The sequence below is a fragment of the Phoca vitulina genome, unplaced genomic scaffold, assembly GCF_004348235.1.
Source record: "Phoca vitulina isolate PV1807 unplaced genomic scaffold, GSC_HSeal_1.0 scaffold12, whole genome shotgun sequence".
Classification (NCBI taxonomy): Eukaryota; Metazoa; Chordata; class Mammalia; order Carnivora; family Phocidae; genus Phoca; species Phoca vitulina.
In genome coordinates, this window is record NW_022589715.1 from 47708727 (window position 1) to 47725200 (window position 16474).

Consider the following 16474-nt stretch of genomic DNA (forward strand, 5'->3'; position numbering starts at 1 on the left):
TCAAGTTTTCTTTCTTTTTTTTTTTTTTTTAAAGATTTTATTTATTTATTTGAGAGAGAGAATGAGAGAGAACACATGAGAGGGGTTAGGGTCAGAGGGAGAAGCAGACACCCTGCCAAGCAGGGATTCCGATGCGGGACTCGATCCAGGGATCCAGGATCATGACCTGAGCCGAAGGCAGTTGCTTAACCAACTGAGCCACCCAGGCGCCCTGTACTCAAGTTTTCTTAAGCCTATCATCCCATTTCTTTAGCTTGTTTTCAACAATATCTCTTCTTTCTGCAGTTTCCATTTCTGTGAAAATTGAGTAACAGTTTAAGAATATAAATTTTTTTTCTACATCTTCCCTGGGCTCATTCAGGTCAATTTTATCTTATCCGAAGTTGTCTTATCATTTCTTCCTTCAGTCCTTTTACCTGTGCTTTGAACTCTTAACTCATGGAGGCCACTTTTTCACCAAGTTCTTTGAATCCATATTTTAGTCACATTTTTCAACCATTCCACAATTTTTAGTCACATTTTTCAACCACTTAGTCACATTTTTAGTCACATTTTTCAACCATTCCATAATCAGTTTTCTGACATATGTTGAATTTGTTTTCTTATTTCTTTTGTCTTTTTTCCTGCAATGGTTTTGTCTCCTAGTTCCTTTTTTAAAAGCTTTATTGAAATATAATTCACATATAATATAATCTACCCACTTAGAGCATACAATTTGATATTTTTTTAGCATATGCATAAGGTTGTGAAACCATTCCTGATCTTTTTTGTTATTCTCATTTTTGGATACAGCCCTTTCTGAACCACCTATATGGGGAAAGATAATGCGAGAGAGGCATCAGAGGCTTTGAACAACTTCTAGGCTAACAAGTCCTAACTCACAGTAAAGACCTACATATACAAGGTCTAGTAGAGTGTATTGTGAGTGTGGATTCAGACTTTACACAATATTAATTGAATAGAATTGGTAACTTCAGTTCCATCCATTAACCTAGTTTCCCTACTTCCAGAATTTTTTTTTTGCAAGAATGTCATGTCTGTGTGGTTTCAAAAGGGAGTCATGGAGAATTCTAGAACCAGTTTGCAAACGTCAGCCTTCTTTAAAACAAGTAACTATTGCTTTTGCTCCTCAGGGTATACAACTAACTTGGAAAACTGTGCCTTGTTGCCTCTGCTTGAGATCTGCAACCATGGATATTGTCTCTTGGCACCCTTTCTCTGACCTAATTTTCACTGTACTTGGCAGCCCTTCTTTATAAGTAAGAAGGTTCAGATCATAAGTGTTGCCTGATTCCTCATAGATAGAGTTTTTATTTCATTTTTTACCCTTGTTGTTTCTGATTGGTTTTAGAAAGCAGACAGTGCCTGTCTTAGCTCCAGCTGCTGTAACAATATACCATAAACTAGGTGTCTTACAAACATCAGAAGTTTATTCTCACAGTTCTGGAGGCTGGAAGTCTGAGATCATGATTGGGTTCTGGTGAGAGCCCTCTTCAAGGCTGCAGACGTCTCACTGAGAGAACAGAGAGAGGAAGCAAACTCCAACTCTTACAAGGGCACTTACTGCATTCATGGGGCCCCCACTCACCCTATTTCCTCCCGGAGACCCTGCCTTCTAATTCCGTCAACACTGGAGGAACGGGTGTCAACGTATGAATTGTGGTGGGGGATACAAACGTTCAGTCCACAACAGAGTCAGAGATTTCTTTATTCTTCCATCTTAAAATGTGAGACTGATAGTTTTATTATTTAGGTCTTCTCCTGGTTATTTTTTAAGCTTTAATATATGTAAGCCCTCTTTTTCTTGCCCAACTTTAGACTGTATGTATTTTGATTCGCTACTTTGTAAAGTAAGAAAATAAAGGTATCTGCAATTCCTTCGCCCTTTTTTCTTTATTTTTTGTTTCTTTTCTCTATTTTCTGTTACCCTGCCACATCTGTTAGCATTCCAGTATTTTTACAGCATTGAGATTTAAAGCATTTATATTCTTTGTAACTGCAATGAAGTGTCTGGGTGTTTTGTTTTTGTTTTGTTTTGTTTTGTTTTGGCTTTGTTGGTTTGTTTGTAAACTGGTTCTAAAACCTAGAAAAGAATAGCAATTGGTTAAATTTTTTGGACTCTAAATATTGTGAACTGTGGAGTAAAATAGTATCTTTGGGACCTCAGAGAAGGAAACATAATTCTATGCCACTAACTCTTGAAGGAGAATGTTCCGAGTATCATGTGAAATGAATTCTCTTATACTCTGAGAAAAGTATACTATATTTTAGTTGCTTCACATTTTCTATAGAGTGCCCCCTCCAGGCTTTTAATTACCTTTTTTTCCTTTTGAATATATACATTATTTCTGACATATGCAATATTACATTCACTGTAACATTAAAAAGTCCATCTTTTTTCCTATACTATACTATACTATACTATACTAACTTTTTTGATAAAAATCTACTTTCTTCTTGAAGGTCCCTTGCTGGGGTCCAAATGGGAGTAGTTGCTTTCAAAGTCTACTGCTCATCTGTCATCTGGGATTTTTTTTTTTTTTAGTCACACTCCTTTGTAGGTGTCACTTTCTTGAAGCTTCACCTTTTCCCATACTTCTTTTTTTGTTTAACTAAATACATTCTTAATTTTTTTTCTTTAGAAAGTGTGCATGGGATACAAATACCTTGGGACTTACATGTCTGAAAATAGCCATTAATCTACATTCTTACTTGAGTGCTAGTTTAGCTGAGCATAGACTTCTAGACCAAAGGTAATTTTTTCTCTGAGAACTTTTAAAATTTTGCCCTATTCTAGAAAATTGTATCTGATGCCACTTTGATTTTTGCTCCATTAAAGGTGATATATCTTTATTGAGGAATAATTGACATTCAATAAATTGCACATATTTATGTGCAGTTTGGTAAGTTTTAACATTTGCATATACCCATGAAACCATCCTTTTCTCCTCTCCTCTACTCTAGATCTCCTCTAATGATCTACTTTTGGTTAACTAATCCTCTTCTATGTCTATTCAGTTTTTAATTCCTATTGAAATTTTAATTTTAGCAATTTATATGTTCCCATTTGAGAATTTACATTTGATTCTCTCTTTTCAGTATTATTGATTCTAGTTCTCTAGTGAAAGTCTCTTTTTGCCCTATATTTTCTAGAACATAGTAATCATAGTTGAAGTCATGCCTGGGAACTCCAGTATCTGTATCGTCTGTGAGTCTGTTCTGAAGTCTGTCATACTCCTTGGTTTTTGTCAGTTGATTCTAGCAGTTGGCGTGTCTGGTAATCCTTTGATTGAATGCCAGATCTTCTATATGAAAATAGTAGATATAATTTGAGGCTCTGGCTAATATTTTCTTCTTGCAGAGAAGATTTACCTGCCAGTTGGCAGGCAGAGTAGGGACAGATGACTACACCAGTCTGGGATGAGCTGACTTCAGTCTTTTGAGCACACTGTTCTACTTCCATCTTAGCTATATACCTGTGGTGTTTCTCTTCCAGAGTCTTTACTGGAAGTCTGAGATGTATACCAGGACCCCTCCCCATTAGTATGCACTGATCTCTAACTCTGTCACCCATTCTGAGAGATTGCTCTGAGACTTGATTGGCTTCCCAGGTTCTCAGGGGCTGCTCTTTGCTTCTGAGCCATTTGCTATCAGCTCTTGCATCTGAGCCATTTGCTATCAGCAGATTCACTGAAAGGAAAAGTTGTACAGAACGTACCCCCCCTTTTTGGAATTCTTGCCCCTCAAGTCCTATCAGGATCTCAGCTTCCAAATTAAGAAACAAAAAAAGGAGCAAATGAAATCCAAAGTAAGCAGAAGAAAGAAAAGAATATACAGGAGCCCAAATTAATGAAATGGAAAACAGAAAAAACAATAGAGAAAGTCAATGAAACCAAAAACTGATTCTTTCAGGAAAAAAAAAAAAAGGTAAACCTCTAGCCAGCCTGATTAAAAAAAGAGGAAGAAAAAGAAAACCCAAGTTCCCATTACATTATCAGGAATGAGAAGTAACATAACTATAGAGCCTATTGATAAGAAAAATAATAAAAGAACAACTTTATGCCAATCAATTCAACAACTTAGATCAAGTAGATAAATTCCTTGAAAAGAAAAAATCACCAAAGCTCACTCAAGAAGAAATAGGTAACCTGAATTATGCTATATCTGTTAGAGATTGAATTTCTAGTTTAAAACCTTCCCACAAAGAAAACCTCAGACCTAGATGGCGTTACTGGTAAATTAACCAAACAGTTATTAAGAAATAATACTAATTCTACACAAACATTTCAGAATACTGAAAAGGGGAATACTTCCCAGTTCATTCTATGAAGACAACATTACCCCATCCCGAAACCATAAAATGGGGGGGGGGAGATCGATATATTGAATATTAACAAAATAAAATACTTATTATCTTGAGGTGTTTATGTAGTGGGGTGCCTGGCTGGCTCAGTCAGTGGAACATGCAACTCTTGATCTCAGGGTGTGAGTTTGAGCCCTACATGTGGCTTAGAGTTTACTTAAAAAAATTTTCAGGGTGCCTGGGTGGCTCAGTCGGTTAAGCATCTGACTCTTGACTTCAGTTCAGGTCATGATCTCAGGGTTGTGAGATCAAGCCCAGCATCGGGCTCTGCGCTGGACGTGGAGCCTGCTTGAGATTCTCTCTCTCCCTCTTCCTCTGCCCCTCCCCCCTCTCTAATAAATAAATAAGTAAATAAATAAATAAATAAATAAAATTTTAAATTTTTAATATGTAGAAATAAAATTCATGACAATAATAACACAAAAGGCAAGAAGAGAGTAAAAATTAAAGCATTCTATAGTCCTTGCATTAGTGAAAATATAAGTTTATGTTAGAGTCTAGCAAATCAAGATGCATGTTGTATTGTAATCGCTACGGTAACCATGAAAAGAATAGTAAAATAATGTACAATTAACAATCTACTCAAAAGGGAAATAAAATGATTAAAAGCATTTGATTTTTTTTTTCAAGTGCAAGAAAGGAGAGTGAAAGCAGCATAGAACAGATGGGACAAACAAAGCACATGGTGAGATGTAGATGTGAACATCGATAATTTACTTTAAATATAAGTACTTGGATTAAAAGGCAAAGATTATTCAGTCCGGATGAAACCACAGAAACAAAACCATGGAGCTTAAGCAGGAGAGCATGCAGGAAGAAGCAGAGAAGATGCATTTGCAAGCGGATTTCAGAACAACCTACCAGGAGTGTTTCTCAGAGTTGAGGGACACGTCTCCAAGTGTGAAACCAGATCCTTTGTGCCCAGTAGCAAGAGGAAAATGCATAGGCTGATGCCAGACCTTTCCCCGAGACCAGATTTGGTTTGAGAAACAAAAAGAGATGGACTAAATGGGGAATCACACACTTGAGTTCAGCAGTGTGTGCCGCTGATAAATGTGTAACACCTGGCTCTCCAAGTGTAATTCCGGCATGAATGTTGACTTTAACAAATCAGATGAAAGTGAAACAATGAAGATGTGTTGGAACTTCACTCATCCACCAGTGGTCTTTGTGACTTATTTGTGGAAGTGGATCATAGTTTTTGAATACTGGAAGAAATAGGGTTTTTTTTTTTTTCTATTCACAATGCAATGGCTACAGATGTGACATATTTTTAAGTTTCATCGGCATTATTAACATTTTCTCCATCACTTCCCTAGATCTAGACCAGGGTTCAGCAAACTACAACCCAAGAACCACATTAAACTTAGTTCACATAACTTTTTTAAATTATCCATTCCATTCTAAATGTCACAATGCTTTGATAGGCACCAAAATATATGAATGAGCTCTTTTTAGTAGTCAAATGTTTGTACATCATTTCTTTTTTCCTTGAACTTCTATTTTCTTTTCACTTCTTTCACATAATTTTATCACAGTGCAATATCATTATGCTTAAACATTTTTATTGATTATCCTATCATGTTTCTTGCAACAAAAATAATATACAAATTATAATTTAATTTGTTTTCATTTCTATGTCCATAAGTCTCATAAATATTGTTTCATCTGGTTTATTGCAGTTATTGCAGTTATCAGCAGTACACAAACAAAATAAACATTGTAAATTTTGACAAATAATGATTAAAATGTAAAAGTTTACTAGAAAATTATCATTTAATGATATTGGATGTTGCTAATTGGATTCTCAATTAGTTCATGTAACCACAGGTAAATATTTAAGTATGACTTATTTCAGAAACAGGCTTAGCATCAATTCTTTTCCTTTTAGATTTTATGTGTGTAAGAGCTGAGAATCCTTGTTCACATAAATAACTGATAGAGGGAAAAGGAGTTTTATTTTTAAAATATCACTCATGGCTTGGAAATCCTTTCAAGTTATATGCCAAAATTGTGTAGTCATCATCAAAAATTGTTATTAATGATCTATCACTGGTAATTTGATTAGATCCTTCCTCAAATTTGTTAAAACCCAGGAATTAGAAACCACCCAACTTGTAAAAAAATTTGTTTCTAGTCTTTAAAGTCGTTCAATTTTTCAATTTTCAATAGTTTTGACAAAGGAGCCTAAGACTTATCATTTACTATTATTTATTCTTGTTATTTTTAGAGAAATCTCATTTTTGTAGCTTAAGTTAAAGTGAGATTTAAAAAACAACAACACAAATATAAAACTTGCACATTCTTTGGGAACAAAGAATAATCATGCTGAATTTCTGTTTGTAGGACATCCTGAAATATCTTTAAAAAGCGAGACAGGTGAAAAGAGTTGCATACTCAACAGTTGTTATATAGAGATAAGTTATTTATTAGTGCTTGAAAAGGAGTATGTTTATAATTACATGTTTGGTATTATTAGAAAAGCACATCAAATCTGAGAGGAAGGAATTATCGCTAATTAAATAAAGTTGATTTTGTAAAGTTCAGGATATTATGTTCTAGTTTATGTTTTGGGAACATTTTATCCTACACCTGTACAGAGATAGATGTTCTATTTTTTTAATAGACTTTATTTTTTAGAGCAGTTTTAGGTCACAGCACAACTGAGTAGAAGGTACAGAGATTTCCCATGTATTTCCTGCCATCACTCATGCACAGCCTCCCCCATTATCAACATCCCTCACTAGAGCGGTGCATTTGTTACAACTGATGAACCTACTCTGACACATTATCATCACCTAAAGTCCATAGTTTACAGTAGGTATTACTCCTGCTGTTGTACCTTCTGTGGGCTTGGACAAATGTGTAATGATGTTTCCACCACTACAGTATACAGAGTAGTTTCACTGCCCTAAAAGTCCTGTGCATACCAATTCATCTCTCCCTCTCCTCTAATCCCTGGAAACCACTGATCTTTTTACTGTCTCCATAGTTTTGCCTTTTCCAGAATGTGATGTAGTTGAAATCATAGATTGCAATCTTTTCATATTGGCTTTTTTTACTTAGTAAAATGCATTTAAGTTTCCCCTATGTCTTTTCATGGCTTGATTGTTCATTTCACTTTAGTGCTAAATAATATTCCATTGTCTGGATGTTCCAGTTTATCCATTCATACTGAAAGACATTTTGCTTGCTTCCAAGTTTTGGCAATTACAAAAAAAAAAAAAAATCTGCTATAAACATTTATGTGCAGGTTTTTGTGTGGACATGGTTTCAACCCCTTTAGGTAAATACTAAGCAGGATTTCTATATTGCATAGTAAGAGCATGTTTAGTTTGGTAAGAAACTGTCAAACTGACTTCCAAAGTGCTATACCATTTTACATTTCCAGCAGCAATAAATGAGAGTTCATGTTGCTCCATGTCCTGACCAGCGTTTTGTGTTGTTGGTGTTCTGTTTTGTAGTGGTATCTCATTGTTCTAATCTGCATTTCCCTGATGGCATATAACATGGAGCATCTTTTCATGTGCTTCTTTGCTGTCTGTATATCTTTTTTGGTGAGGTCTGCTAAGGTCTTTGATCCATTTTTTAATCAGGTAGTTTGTTTTCTTATTGTTGAGTTTTAAGTGTTCTCTCTATTTTGGATAATAGTCCTTTATCAGATATATCTTTTGCAAATATTTTCGCTCCAACTGTGACTTGTCTTTTCATTCTCTGGATAAATGTTCTATGTTTAAGAATGAAATTTAAACTACTCTGTGGAGAGTCTTAGCAAAAGGAAAGTATTAGACCACCAGTAAGTGGGAGACCTACAAAAAGTTTATTAATAATTGTTGCTATGTATATTATTTACATTAAAATCTATAACATATCCCAGTTATAACAATAATACAAATATGTAAATATAAATAATAAAAATATATATATATATAAATATAAATCTAATAACACAGGTAAAAAGAATAATTGATCAGCAAGTGTTTGGCTAGTGACAGTGAGGAGACATACGCCCAAATAAAAATAAATATTAGGGTTGTTGTGTGTGTGTGTGTGTATGTGTGTGTGAGAATAAGGGCATGTTCTTTAGTTACCTAAGAGAAAACTAGGAAAACTACAGTAAAATAATCTGGTGGTAAGCATTGAATTCATTGTAGAACTAAAATTAAAACAAATGTGGGTTTTTTGATTACAGAAGAGAATGTAAATATCTAAACCAAGATATTATGAAAAGGGAATGAAGTAACAAAGTTGAGAGGGGAAGGAAAAAGACATGAATTGTTAGTATAAGCGTAACAAAACCCTTCAAAGTTGGGAGGTCATAAGATATCATTTAATAATAGAGGTATAAATATCCTTTTTAAATGATATTTTTAGAATAATTTTTTTATGGAATACAAAATATGGAAATACAAAAAATTGTAAGTGTGCCAACTGTTGAATTTCACAAAGTGAACATATAAATATACTCATACTAAAAGGACCTAGATCAAAAAATAGAACATTACCAGCACTCAGAGGCCTCTGCTTACCTTCTTACAGTCACTCAAGGGCATCCATTATACTCAGTTCTAACTAAATATATTTGTTTTGGCTGTTGTCATGTGTCATGTGTGTCATGTAATTGGATTCATATACTATAATGTGTCTGATTTCTTTTGCTCAACATTGTATTTTTGAGATTCAGTCATGTTGCATGTAATAGGAGCCCATTCATTATCATACATGTACTCAGTTATATGAGTATATTGCAATGTATCCACTTTACTACAAGGGGGCATTTATTTGAAAGGTTTTAGGAGGAGGTTACTATAAATAATTTTGCTATGAATATTCTTGTACTTGTCTTTTTGGTGAGTATATGCCTGCTTTTCTGTTGGGAATAATTATTTAAGGGGAAAAATAAAATGTATTAATTTAAATAAACAAAAATATTATCCCTGTCATATAACATATAAACTTTGACTATTGATTTCATCAAAAATTAAAACATAACTATGAAAAGAAAATGGGAGGGGCACATGGGTGGCTCAGTCGGTTAAGTGTCTGCCTTCGGCTCAGGTCATGATCCTGGGGTTCCAGGATCGAGCCCTGTGTCGGGCTCCCTGCTCAGGAGGAGTCTGCCGAAATTTCCCTCTCCCTTGCCCCTCCCCCTGCTCATGCTTTCTCTTTCTCTCTCTCTCTCTCTCTGAAATAAATAAATAAAATCTTAAAAAAAAAAAAGAAAATGGGAGAGAGGACGTGGATAGGTTTAAGAGAGCTATTGCTTTATCTAATAATATAAGAAATCAATAGATAATGTCTAATATAGAGTATTATAAAATATTTTATTATAATTTTAATAGAATATTTAATATTTATGATATATAAACCAAATTTTTCTATTGAAAAGTTATTTTAAAATAATGTATATAAGGAAACTGTCCACCAGTTTTCTTACTTAAAAAGTCAGCATATTAGGATATCAATTAAAAATATAGAGATAAATGTCAGAAGAGATTGCCCCAAATAATTGAAATTTGTTATCTCAGATGGGTGGGGAAGACTTCTTTTTGTAATAAGTCTTGTAATATCATCTAACTTTTCTCTAAGCCCCCTGTATTATTTGATTTATTACCATGTGCATGTTATTATTTTAGTAAAATTAAGGGTTTTGTTGGTTTGGTTTGGTTTTGCCCAAGGACAACCAGCAATAACTTAACATAAAAGTGATTGTGAATCATATAAATGTATCTGACCAAAACTGAACTAAACGTACCCCCAATTCAACTCCCTTTAGCTAGATCCTAAAAATGGCCCCCACCACTTGAAGACCATCCAACACTTAGATGAATGAGTCAGAGACGAAAGTCCAAATGAGAAGAGACCAGTTTTTAACTACAGTTCAGTATCTTACTTTTGCAAATTTTACACAAATATGTGACCATATAAACATAATGTAAGGGACTCTCCCAGGGCCAGGAAGGAGAGGTGCAAGTGTGGGCCTGATAAATCTGCTCCTGGGAGCAAAGGGAAGAAGGTAGACTAAAAGACCCAGACTCAAGCCCAGATCTGCCTTTTAGGAATTATGGGATGCCAAGTACTTACTCAACTTCTTTATGCCTCAGTTTCCCAATCTGTTAAGTGGCAATAATAAACCCTTATGTATTGTGCTGAGATGCTAATAAGATCATGATGATATCATGTTAGTGAAATACCAGCTAGCTTCAAAGTCAAAAGCAGTTGGCCCACATCCCATAGAGAAGCCTGGGATCCTCATATCTGTGGTGCAGTAGGAATTTAGAAACCTCTGGTTATCGTGGGGTACGTCCTTAAGTAGCTCTGATCCAAATTATCTTAGAGAGGACCATCTAAAAATTCCAAATTAAAGCAATTTTCTTTCATCTTTGACAAACATATTGAGCCAGTCAGATTACTAGTAAATTGTGTTCCAAAATCAGGCCCATCTAGGAAATGAGGTTCTAGATGTCTCCCAAAAATCACAGTGAGAGGAGCAAGTTCTGACTAGGACCTTTTGATCTTTCTCTTCCTCCTGTTTGTTATCTCTAGGAGTAAGAAGGCAAAGCTGACTTATCCATAGCTGGCCTCTTAGAACAAGACGTTAATTGGCAATGCTGTATAAAACTCAGATGTAGGAAAAGGGGTAAAAATCAAAGCTTCTACACCTTCCATTTGGAATTCCTGCAGCAGTTTTACCAGGTTGGTACCATTTCACTTACCTCTTTATTACAAACCATTTTGTTGTTGTCTGCTTCATGCTTAGGGCTTATAATTTCATGGTGTGGATCGTATCTTTGTCATTAATTCATTTCAACAAATATTCGTTGAGTCCTTACTATATACACAACTTTGTGACTATGCCAGGCAAAGGAACAAGAAAGATGATTAATACATTTTCCTGGTCTGAAGGAGCTTAAAATCTGGCTGCAGAACATTTCCAGTGCTAGGAATTTTTCCTACAGAGACACTCACAAAAGTTCACCAAGTTGGGACACCTGGGTGGCTCAGTCGGTTAAGTATCTGACTCTTGATTTCAGCTTGGGTCATGATCGAAGAGTCATAAGATCGAGCCCTGCATCGGGCTCCACGCTGAGCATGGAGTCTGCTTAAGGTTCTCCCTCTCCCGGGGCACCTGGGTGGCTCAGTCGGTTAAGCGTCTGCCTTCGGCTCAGGTCATGATCCCAGGGTCCTGGGATCGAGCCCCGCATCGGGCTCCCTGCTCGGCGGGGAGCCTGCTTCTCCCTCTCTCTCTGCGGCTCCCCCTGCTTGTGCTCTATCCCTCTCTCTCTCTCAAATAAATAATAAAATCTTAAAAAAAAAAAAAAAAATTAAAAAAAAAAAAAAAAGATTCTCCCTCTCCCTCCACCCCTCTGCCCCACCCTGCTTGTGAATGCATGCTCTCTCTCTAAAAATAAATAAATAAATAAAAGTTCATGTTACAAGGATATTCACTGCAGCCTTGTAATAGGAAAAAAAAAAAAAGTGGGGAGGGGGGGACAAACTAAATGTCTAGCACTACAGGACTGGTTAAATTATAGTTCACCATACAGTTCACCATACAACACCCTATTAGCCTTTCTTAGCCAGGGTCCTCATCCAAACCCCAGAAAACAGAAAGTGATTTGAGTAACTCTGCTTTTTCCTAAGGATCGTACATGACTACTATCATTCTGAATGCATAGGGGAGAAGTTAATTCATGACATACATTGTGGCCTCAGAGTATTAAGACTTAATTCTTTAATGGGACCCAAGTTAGTATGGAAATACCTGCGACACGTAGTATAAAGTGAGAAAAGCAAAATGGACAACAACGTGTCCCTTTTGTGTAAATAACAAAGATACTCTATCTGCTTATCAGGGCAGAGAGTTAGGTAAACAGAGGCTGGCTGCTGGGCCCAGTGAACACCGAGACCTGGTGACAGGCCTTGGTTTCTGGAGTCCAGTTCATGCAGATACAGGCCAGAGAGGTGGATCCTCTGTCCTTGGCACAAGCCAGCCCTGACCTCTCTTCCCTTCCTCAGGCCCTTTTCCATCTGTCAGATGGGGCCCCGCTAATTTGTCAGTTTGAGGATGGATTTAGTGTATGTTCCACAGGAATGAAATCAGTAGGAAAATAAATCTGAGGGAATTTCCATTTGGTCCTGACTTCTACTCCACATGGCCCCTGCCCCATCAGCCTTACTCTGGGATTGTGTTTCAGGCCATTCCTGTGCATTTACAAATAAAACCAGGCTGCTCTGGGCATGCTTCTGAGGTGACGCCTGGAGCCCCGCACACTTGGGCCAGAGATTGATATGGTGTGTGCACGCCAGGGCCAATACAACTCTTTTGATCTATTTCCGAAGGCAGCTTCTTGCCTCCTGCTTCAAGTGATTGATTAAGTTAGGATCTCTTTTACGAATTCTCTCCACTCGTGCCTCCTCACAGGTTCACAGCAAGCCCTGCCAAATTTTACTCTCCTTTTATGCTACAGATTGTTCTGTTCCAAGTGAGTACATGGAAACTATGTTCTTAATATGCAGTCAGTTACCTAGTCCTTTATATGCAATCAGTTACCTTGGAATTCCTGTTTTGCATTCAGTTTGGTATGGGCACCCTCTTATCACATCATCAGTCATGTTTCTAGCAAGGCTTTGGCCTTATGGTTAGAGAGTAGCTTTGCTTCAGAGCTTTCCTTCCCCTGTGTGCCCCCACCCCCATTTTGATGTGAGAATCACTGGGGAATCAGAGTGATACCATTTGTTTTAAAACAAGCTAGTGCACATGTTCGTAGACTTTTAAAGACCTTAGAATGTAAGTGGACTCATGCAATGTTCTTTAGGCCCCAGCTGGAGAAGGGGACCTTGGATCAATGGGTGTTGGTGGGTGGAATGGAGATCCAATGTATTCCAAAAAGTACCAGCTCTTCCGGTCATGCAGACCTGGTTTCATCTCCTGCCACCAAGCACAGTGTTTGCTTATAAAAACTGAGATTATACTTCCCATCATGCATGAGCAGTGAGGAAGACTGCAGTGAATGAGGGAATTCCCATCACCGCTTCTAAGTCCTCCATCTACCCCCCCAAAGCTTATATTGTCTTTTCCGAAGTGGCCCATCCTACAGCGTAAGTGAGTCTGGTCCTTGGTGAAATGACTTTATCTGGAGATATTTCTTCCTTCTTTTCTGTGGCCCTCACAATTCCTGGTGTCCCTTCACCATATACCAAGACTTTCCTTTGGTTTCCCTGGACCTTTGGTGAAGTCTCATTTAATTGTGTATATGATAATTAGGATAATAACATTCTATTAGCTTATTGTTTATATGTTTATCCATTCACTGATTTACTCACACAACAAATATTTATTAAATGCCTTTAATGTGCTAAGCACAATTCAGGCACTGGGGTTGTAACAGTAAACAAGAGACAAAATTCCTGCCCTTGTGGATCTTAGGGAGATAATCAACAACAACAACAACAACAACAACAACAAAATATACATATACATATAGTCTCAGGTGGTTAATGTGAAGACCAATGAAGCAAGAAAGGAGGAAAAAAGTGACAAGGATGAGGGATCCTTAGACAGGATAGATGCTCTTTGGAAGGTGACATTTGGGTGGAAGCTAGAGTGACATGAGGCAGGAAACAGGGTGATGGGTTCAAGGAAGAGCCAGAAGTCCCATGTGGCTGGGGCTCAAAGAAGACTTGGTGGGAAATGAGACATCAGGTAGGACGTTGCAGCTGTGGTAGGGATTTGGGGTCTTTTAGGCAAAAGGGAAAGCCAGGAGTGGGTTTTGAGTGGTGGGAGGACACGGTTTAATTTGACTTTAAAACATCACTATGACCGCTCTGTAGAGAACACATAGTACGGAGCAAGATGGAAGCAAGAAGACCAGCTACATGGCTACAGCAACTCAGGCAAATGTTGGCAGGTTTGCACACTGTTATAATGATTTAGGTAGTGAGAAGTCATCAAATTCAGGATATCTTCTGAAGACAGAGCCAACAGAACTTGCTGAGGGGTGTGTGAGGGAAAAGCTGAGTCCTGGGTTTTGAGCCTGAGCATTTGGGTGAACCGTCATGCTACTTATTGAGAGGAGGAGAAGTGTGGGCAGAGTTGGTGTGGGACAGGAATCAAGAGGTGTGTTTGGACATGGGAACCGTGGTATACTTACCAGGCATCTGAGTATCTGGCTCAGGAAGAGACTGAGTCTGGAGATGTAAATAGTGGTATCATCAGGACCTTGATAATATTAGGGCCAAGGGACTGGGTGGAGTTACTCAGGGAAGGAGTGTAGATGGAGAAAAGAAGAGGTCTAAGGAGGGAGCCATGGAGCAATGCCAACATTTATAAACTTAGAAGAGGAAGAAGAGCTACCGCTGAGCAGACCCTTCCTGGCCTAGCAGATTTGTACATGTCCCCACCTAGTTTCCTGGACCTCCCAGACAAGAACCAGTCTTCCATATCAGGGGCTAAGTCTCCCATCCCACGGTGCCCTTGGGGATGTCATGAATCTAGTCCTGGTGCAGGCCCTGGTGGCCTCCTCCTGCTTTCAGCAGGAGCTCTAGATCCCAAGCAGCTGTTCGGACCTAGAACTGGCAAACTGACGGTTTCAGTCCCACTTGTAATATCACCTCTCTATTTTGTGTTGGAACCAGAGCTGATTGTGTTGTTTTAGCAAGAGTATATGAATATGTTGTGACTCCTTAATTTTCTCTGTCATCTGTGTCTTTTGGGAATATGGGCAAAGGACATTGCGATTCTGACTGGGGCACCAACATTTTGATTTTCAAGGGATTGTTTTCTGTATGGTTCAACCTCACCCTTTGCAATCTCTCCAACAACTGGTTATCCCTGAGTCACTCACTCACTTAATTTTACTGACAGGTAACTATGTACATTTGCAAAATACAGACTAAGATGTGGCTCTTGCCCTCCAGGAACTTAAACTCAAGCCAGGCAGTTGAAGCCCACAAACAGAACGTGAGGGAGGGCATCAGGGTATACATTCTTGTGTGGATCCACTCTGCAACAGTGCTTAGCACATCAGAGATCCTCAGCAACTGTGAAAGGCACAAGCCCACTGGGGCTCATCATTGTCCAGTGGCCTAAACTGGTGGGTCCTCCAAAGCAAAGCAAGCAACCAAGGCAGCTGCCTTGATACCACTATTATGAACAGTCATTAAAAGGTTCCATACTCCTAGTAACAACATAGCCCCTTACTTGGCAAAATGCTCAAGACTATAGCTTAAAAAGTGCTTCTACTCACATTCTCTTAATTCCCACAACTCTGCTGCAAGTATCTGCATTCTCACCTAACAGAAGGAGACACACATTTTTGGAGTGGCCTCCGGGCCTGCTCATGTGTGCCCCCAGGGCGCTGAGGTACCCACCCGGGGTGATTTGGGCAGGCCAAGCAGCAATACCAGCTGCTCCCTGCTCCTATTGGTCTCCCAGGGTGGAAGACACAACAGTGAGGGAGGGAGGTGTGGCAAACTCTGGGGCTAGGCCCCACCGTGGAAAGTAGAGGGAGGAGAACCAATGGGTTTGTAAGGCTTCCGGGGTCAGCATGGATGTGTGCCGCTCAGTGGACCAGGGCTGGTATTCCTGGTGCATGGGGCATTATGGAGTCAAGCTCTGTCCTTAGACCTCAGTGCCTGTGCCTAGAGGGCTGCTGATCCTGCCAAGGGGCAGACACATGTCCACAGTGCCGAGCAGAGGATGGTGCCAAGGCTAGTCTTGGCCACGGGGCGGGACCGGGACCTGGACATTGAGAGGCGACTGCACTTCTACTGAAGTGCTAATAAACCCATCGAGGTGCTACAGGGAGCTTGGCTCCAGATCATTTTATCTCCTACCTCACAAGAACGAAATCCCAATTTAAAACAAATGCTCAGTTTACCAAACAGAAGAGGAAAGCAGTAGATAATAAGAAAACAAAAAGGAGCATGCTCTGAGCCATCTTTGTTTTATTATCATCATATTTTGTCTTCCAAATGAAGCATCTTTACATGCAAATCCATTTTTGTATATTTTGACTGATTGCTGGCAAGATAGATGTAAATATTTCTGAAATGGACATGGCATAAACATATCATTAGCAGGGCTACAACTTTGTGTGTCTGTGTGGT

At 38.4% G+C, this 16474-nt stretch overlaps 1 protein-coding gene across 4 annotated transcripts in view; it reads left to right on the forward strand.

The window, feature by feature from the left end:
* The window catches only part of SRBD1 (S1 RNA binding domain 1), a 236456-nt gene extending 225361 nt beyond the window's left edge, over positions 1 to 11095 (forward strand). The window contains exon 24 of one of the 4 annotated variants that reach the window (XR_004300323.1): positions 10910 to 11095. Coding sequence is in view for 1 of the 4 variants with exons in the window: in XM_032411061.1 (XP_032266952.1) it covers positions 10910 to 10940 (31 nt within the window). In the remaining 3 variants the exon portion in view is untranslated. The remainder of the gene's footprint in view (positions 1 to 10909) is intronic. The other 3 variants (XR_004300324.1, XM_032411061.1, XM_032411058.1) reach the window with 3 other exon arrangements.
* The last annotated feature ends 5379 nt before the right edge of the window (positions 11096 to 16474 follow it).